The 7,162-nt window shown below is 53.7% G+C and overlaps 1 protein-coding gene across 1 annotated transcript; it reads left to right on the top strand.

Moving 5' to 3' along the window:
* The first annotated feature begins 762 nt into the window (after positions 1 to 762).
* Positions 763 to 6,054, top strand: LOC129592374 (uncharacterized). Its single transcript, XM_055488393.1, has 5 exons — positions 763 to 1,203; positions 2,080 to 2,622; positions 3,184 to 4,086; positions 4,867 to 5,563; positions 5,753 to 6,054. Exons 1-5 carry the CDS (start codon positions 763 to 765, stop codon positions 6,052 to 6,054), a joined length of 2,886 nt encoding a protein of 961 aa, XP_055344368.1.
* The last annotated feature ends 1,108 nt before the right edge of the window (positions 6,055 to 7,162 follow it).

The following is a 7,162-nucleotide window of genomic DNA, read 5'->3' as shown; positions in this document are numbered from 1 at the left end:
CCCACCGGCAATGCGATTAGCATCAATCCCGCCAACGTCGGGAATGCCACCCCCACAAATCGCAACGATCAGCATGGTCAGCCCGGATGGCACAATCTCGCCACCAAGGCCAGTATTGCTTACGCCACCGATCTCACCGACCCATCTTAGGCCACCCGGACAACAGAACCTCTGGATGGATCCGAACGCGACGACCCATTTAATGAACCGGCTGAACCAACACAGAAGTCAAGTCGGAGGACAGAGCCAACAAGTGCCTGTTTCGACGACGACCACACAGGTCGTAACGTCGATGCCTCCACCTTTTGCGGTTGTCCAGGAAATCAACACCAACGGCAGAACCGCAGAGGAATTGCGTCAACAAGCAAAATTGGCTCGTGCTCACATAGACACGATCAGCCAAGCACTTACGCAGACCTCACAGATGGATCCGAGCCACACTCCATACAGAACGAAGTTGTTGGCTGAACTGTCGTACTATGAGAACCGTCTGAACGATGCTAACTTAAAGCTCCATGCCGAGGAAAAGGAAACCCTCCGAATCTGCCAACAAGCGGTAGCTCGGCATGTTGGCCAGAGACTGGGAGACCCTGACCCAGGGCCCCCGGCGATAACCACACAGGTTGTCACGCCGACGTCTCAACCAATTCCGTCGACTTCGGCAGGCCGACAAACGCCTGGCCGAACACCCTCACTGGAGATCGGAAAACTACGTCTCCGGAAGGAGGAGGCCATGAAAGAGGCCGTAAAGCTAAGAGTGTCATGGGCACGCCTCCTCAGAACATGGATAATTATACGGCTGAATTCGGCAGAATACGCCGACAAGAAGATAAACAAGTCGACATAGCAGCCGACTCGGAGAAGCGGATACGAGCACAAGAACAAAACTTGCGCTCGTCGGGAATATCAGCACCGACCACACAGGCGGTGATTGATGAAGAAATCCGACTAGCCCGGTTGGACGCCTTAGCGCAAAAGCGCAGTGAATACCTTCACGAAATAAACGAAGTGAAGAAGCGCCTAGCTACACTCGATCCGACCAAGGAATATTACCCTGAAACCGTTCTGGGTAATACCGGACTGATCGAGCATTGGACTAAGAAGCTGACGGAAAAGGAGGACGAAATCCGAGCCCTACAGCCGACGACGACCCAACCAGCGGTCGTCCCAAAGAGCCAACCTCCACCCATGATGACGTGGAGCGTAGGCCAAGGACTGTCACCAATCCGACCTCAACAGAAGGCTTTGCCCAACCGAAACTGATGGAAATGGCCGATCGGCCCATGTCTCCGGCCACGGAAGCCCGAATCATGGAAGCCATACCGGACACGGACGAACTGCCGAGTACGGTCGCGCCACATATAGTCAAACTATTGGCTAGAGTAGCGGAACTCATCACAGAGATGAGGGCCCGCAGAAACTTTTGTGAAGACAACAGCCAAGAAGCGAATGACTTGGACCGAGATATCTTGGCGTGGGGAAACAATGCCCGGTTTATACGACGACTATGTCATCCGGACGCCCCACAAACGATGAGGACTCGACAACACCTAATCCGAACGACCTCATGGTTGGAAACAAGGGTGAACGAATACGAGGAAGAGAAGGAACGGGACAAACAACAGGAATCGACCAGCTTGGCAACAAACGCCATGACTGAAGGTCGACCGTCGCGGATCACAAAGATCCAGTCGGCTCGGAAACCGAGTTTCGATTCTGTCCGACTTCCACCTCCAGCCCCACCAGCCAAACCCGACCTTGAATGGGTAAAAGCAGTCAACACACAGTTACTGCGAGCGGACGCTGTCATCGTCGAACTTCGAAAGATGATGGACGAGACCGACCAACGGAGTCCGCAATACTGTCAGATCGATATCAATCTCGGACACTTGGAGAACAACGCCAAGGAAGCCCGATTTATCCTCAGACCAACAACAGTGTGGTCGGTAAAGAATCAGGAACGGCTGCAAACCCTGACGGCCATGATTCAGTCCTTCGTAGACGACTTCTACAAGCGGAAGGAAGCGGAAGTCGCCATCACCAGTCAGGACCAAGGAACGACTCTTGGAAATCCTGAAGGCGACTCCGTCTTCCCTACCACCGGCTGAAGAGAAGCCGAGCCCGTCACGGAAAGTGATGGGAGCGAAGGCCTTATTTACTCCCGGCATCCACAAGAAGTTGGTCGGCCAAGCTAAAACATTGGATCTTCAACGGATACTTTACGAAGCACAACTTCAAGGAGGTATCCGAGATCGGACCATGACCGACGAGCAACAGACCCAAACGGCCCAGAAGATCCATGCTACGATCCAGGATAGGGACAAAGTCCTGCGACGGTTGGTGACTCTAAGATGCGGAAAGCAGGAGTTACGACAACTCCCGCTGGACTCTAACATGATCCAGACGATCCAACGTCTCCGTAATCCTAGCATCAACCCGGGCGCCTACACACTGGAGATTCAACCTCGGCCCGGAGAAGAGGTAACCGAGAAGATTCCGATAACAATGTCGGATAGTAGTGAAGATGAGGAGAATGCGGACGACGTTGACTCCGATGACTCCATTCAACGGAAGGCAGCGACACCACCGAAGGGATCCACGCCGAAACGAGGCAGATCGCCGGTAAAACAAATTTCGCCGACCCGATCAGCATCCCAGCCGACTAAGCTGCCGAGTCAACCGACAATGGAAAAACCACTCAGGTTTACACCTCGGAATACCCCGACGAAACCGAAGAAAACCGAAGACGTGATGGACACAACATCCCCTTCGGAAGCGCGAGTCGAAACAACGGTCGAAACGTCACCACAAAGGGACGAACCGACCTCGGTACACTCCGGCCCACGTCTAACAATTGACGAGTCTCGAACGAACATGTTGGCAAAGGAGTCCGTAAACATACCGACCAAACGGAGTACGGCTAAAGAGAAGCCACCTCAGGACTCATCGCGCGAATTCCATGACGACCCAGCCTTACAACATGTGAAGGACTTGACAAGGTCGGAACAGGATGCCTGCATCGACATGGCATACCCGGAGGATAGGGAACTCTGGCACTCATTGAGAATCCGACGTGCCAGCATACTCGGAAACACCACAGAAGCTCGGCGTGACCACGACCGGCTTACCGAGAAGATGGCCGACGTTATGAAACGTATGGGAGAACATTACCGAGCGGAAAAGAGTCGACCTAAAGCCCTACAAGCGGCTATGCCGACTCGACATAAAGTCACCGCTTCGGAACCCAAGTCGACCAAGAAGACGGCACAGCAATCCGTCAAGATGAAAGTCCCTCCTCCAACCAGACAACCTTCCGTCCAGATCAACGATGATCTGGACACACGGGTCATCAACTCGGCAAATTCCGCGAAATCCCACAAGGATAAACGGAAGGCCAAGAAGGAAGCAGCGAAACAACCCGCTAAGCCGCAACCGACGGAAACTCAGAAGAAATCAGTAAAGTCGGAGGCCAAAGAGACGACCAAACCGAAGTCGGACTCTACGGTAAAGACGCCGAAGCCTAATCCGGCCAAGCGACACAAGTCATCCGACGACTTGGATATTTCGGATGCCGGCCCACAAAGGACCGAGCAGAGGGAAAAGGCTCAACAACCGCACGACAAGGATGCGGCGGAGCGTAAATTTAAGGAAGTCATGGAGCGAACCGGCACAAAGCCGGCTAAGACTTCAGGAGGTCGGCTACGGAACCCACCAAAACCGCCGACTCCGATCGAACAACCCCAGCCCTCCACATCTAAACAACAGTCTGACGTGGAATCCGATCAGATCTCGGATATTGAAGAAAAGGACTCAATCTCCGACCATGGAGAAGGTGACCCCTACGAGGGATTTAAAGGCGACCTAAAAGAAATGTTCAACCATGGAGCGGACACTGATGAATCACAGTGGCCAGCCCCCGACGACGTACGCGAGCGTCTTCCGGACGAACAGCCGGATGACCCGGTCGATACACTAATCCGTACCGTCCGAGTACATGTTGAAGTCGTCAGGAGCATCGAAAACGCCAGGAAAAACGGCGTGGACATTTACCAGTCCTTGGTCCGAGAACTGTCCAACAACATCCAAGTCGGAGGCGAAACCGGAAAATGGTTGACGCATCAACTTATGATGCAGATCGTCGCCTGGACTTTGGATTTCGGATTAGCAGTAGCCGTTCACCGACAATGGGGACGGATGGCCGAACTGCTCCCACCGGACCTCATCAAAGCACTTAAAAGTGCAGCCGCCAGGAACGCGGATGATACACCGACTAGAATCGCACGGTGTATTGGATATATCCGGAATCCCCGCGGATCGACTTTGGTCCAGATTGCCCGTGTATATAACGTAATGTACATGGATAAGAAGGGCAACATTGACGAGATTATCGACCATATAGCAGGTCGAATCGAATCCTTGGTCGCGGAACATACCCTTCAGACGACCAACGCGGAACGAGACGTACCAGTACGGTATACCGTGCCTAACTTCATACCGGAACAACATCGGCGTGAATTCAACCTCCGGATGTCTTACGTCAACACGGACAAGCCTCCGGCTGGCACGGAACCCATCGAAGAATACAGCGACTCCAACGAACAACCGTCGGAGGATGCAGCCGCTTTGCTGCATATAGCTCGTACGGCTGGACAGTCGTCACAAAGACGAGTCCAAGTCCTACCCCGACCTCGAGCACCCCACGAACCGACAACATATGTCGGCACGGCAGCAGCTCCAGGGGGACGAGCAAGTACGGCAAAACCGACTCGGAGCGCGAAAGGACGGTTTATTCCGAGGGACGTACAATCACTCCCGCCGTCCTCGCCCATGGAAATTTCCCCGGAACCGGAAGACTTGACCCAACAGAAAGGAAAGTCAAAGTCGACCAAGACGAAGTCGACTAAGCCGGCCAAGAAAAAGGAGCCGAAGTCATCGGAACCGACCTCGTCATCCGAGGAAGAAACCGAGGATGATGACGACGACGACGATTTCCAAACACCTGGGAACGGATCGCCGAAAGACGATGACGATGACGACGACGAAAATGGTAAACCACCACCACCGTCGAACCCGGCACCCCAACAGCAGGGCGAACCGGAGATACCGGATAGACAACCGGAGGAGAAGGACGGCAGCGACAAAGCTGAAGAATCCAAAAGAAATGAAGACGATGGTGGAGTGTATATCCCTCGTCAGTACGGTAAACGGATACCGATAACCCCTGATACTGACGAGCGGCCACTTCTCTCCGAATGGAACGAAGACACCATGGAAGTGTTGCCGGACGACATCCCTCCGTTGACCAACGTTAGGGTCAAGTATACGGGAATTAAATCGGCTTCAAAACCGAAGCCGAGTGTATCGGAATACGATGCGGGATGGATGTACACATTCGCCGCCCTGAAGGCCTTGGCCACACGTGGACCGAAATTCGCCACACCAAGAATCGCCTTCAAACTCCTCCAACATTGGAGGGTAGACGAGACGGGCGACTGGCGACAACTGAGCCAGAATAATGTGCGACATTACTGCGACCTGGGATACCATGCCGGGAAGATAATACGTACGTACACCAGCACAAAGCGGATGTACTACGAGTTCCCACCGGCTAAAAAGGATCCGGCCCCTTCAACATATGAAGGATGGACACACGCCATCGAAGCGTGCATGGAAATGTCCTGGCATCCCGACGGACTTACCCGTGGAGAAATACTCCACCAACTTACAACACGGTTCGAGTTCGAATGGACAGCAGCAGAACCGCAGTTGGTCGACCTCAAATACAAGCCTAAACCGGACGTAGTCGCCGGACGCAAGAAGTATTCCCTGGAAGACGAATTGGAATTCGTCTTATCGAAGGCACTCTATCAACAAAGATTTGCCACGAACACCGATAAAGTCCAGGGCGGCCAACGGTTCATCGCATTAAATCCATCAACTCACCGACACGGACACTTACCGAAAGAACGATCCACCTCGGCACAATCAACCGAGCTGACCGACTCGCACCAAGCAAGTCGGCCGGAGTCGACAGAAGCACCGACACGGGAGTGAGGGAACGCAGAACGCGTCGGAGGAGAGGCATAACCGACCTTCCTCCAGTGACACCACATAGGCGTCACCGACCAACAGAAGTCGACTTACCTCATTAGACGACCACAAAGGCGTCTTGGACCAGCTCGAGAACCGACCTGGCCCGACCGTAGTAAATATAGGGTGTAAATCATAGGACGCAACCGAGAAACGGTTGGCTTACTTTTGTTTTGACAGAACCGAACGGAAGCTTACACGGTGGACTGCCAACAGTGCAGGGATAACGCGACGAGGGACAACAACAGATTGCCCTGCGCGCAATGCATCGTATCCTTCACGAACGAACGAGTTACCGGCACGGGACCACAACACCGAGCTCAGGCGGCGGCACTTTACATTAATGTTGTCGCTGGTAACTTGAGCGCATATCGGTACCTGGCCGGCAGAGAATACCTTGTCGACCAACTAGAGTCGCATGAACAGGATAACCTGGCTACACTCCAGCGGCAACGAACCCGCGACCCGAGATGGGAAGGAACCCGACCACCAGTCTTAACGGACAGACTGTGGGAGTATCGCCAGCTGCAAGACGCTAACCGTCAATTGGAGGATCAAAGGAAGATCAGAGAGGTCGACAAACGAATTGCCTCGATGAAGGTCCATCCACCACCGACCGACTATGAACCAGAAATAAAAATTCGGTTACCGGCACCCACACAGGGTCGCTCGGATAGCGAACAGCTCATCCACGATGTACGAGACGTCTTCGTCGGAGACCCACACCGACCAATGACTAGCGCATCGGTGACAATGATAATGAATATGCCGGACGGAACCCAACAGCCGGTTACCTTTACTCCGGCGACTCAGGAACAGTTGATGGCAATCCCACATAGGGCAACGCCAGTAGTCACACAGGCTCGTCCAACTGTTTTCCAGCAGATTCCCCAACACGGAACCCACGGAAATCGGACTCAACCGGCGGCTCAACAGCAGCAACGCCGACCCAGCAAAAACTTAGCGGGACACGACCTCCGACATAGGATTGGCCCAGTTGACCTTCGAGACAGAATCGAAGAGCAACGAGCAGTTATCCGCCAAGTCGGAAAAGAGCCGACCAGACCTCCAC

Source organism: Paramacrobiotus metropolitanus, unplaced genomic scaffold (genome assembly GCF_019649055.1).
Source record: "Paramacrobiotus metropolitanus isolate TYO unplaced genomic scaffold, Prichtersi_v1.0 Parri_scaffold0000052, whole genome shotgun sequence".
Classification (NCBI taxonomy): domain Eukaryota; kingdom Metazoa; phylum Tardigrada; class Eutardigrada; order Parachela; family Macrobiotidae; genus Paramacrobiotus; species Paramacrobiotus metropolitanus.
This window is presented reverse-complemented; position numbering and strand designations above follow the sequence as displayed.

Bases quoted from the DNA above. Each gene is read 5' to 3' on its own strand.
- LOC129592374 (XM_055488393.1), top strand. From the start codon at position 763: ATGGGCACGCCTCCTCAGAACATGGATAATTATACGGCTGAATTCGGC. The intron at 2,623-3,183 runs GTAAAACAAATT...CGAGCGGAAAAG, and splicing joins CGAAACGAGGCAGATCGCCG to AGTCGACCTAAAGCCCTACA. The intron at 4,087-4,866 runs GTCGGAGGCGAA...TTGACCCAACAG, and splicing joins AACTGTCCAACAACATCCAA to AAAGGAAAGTCAAAGTCGAC.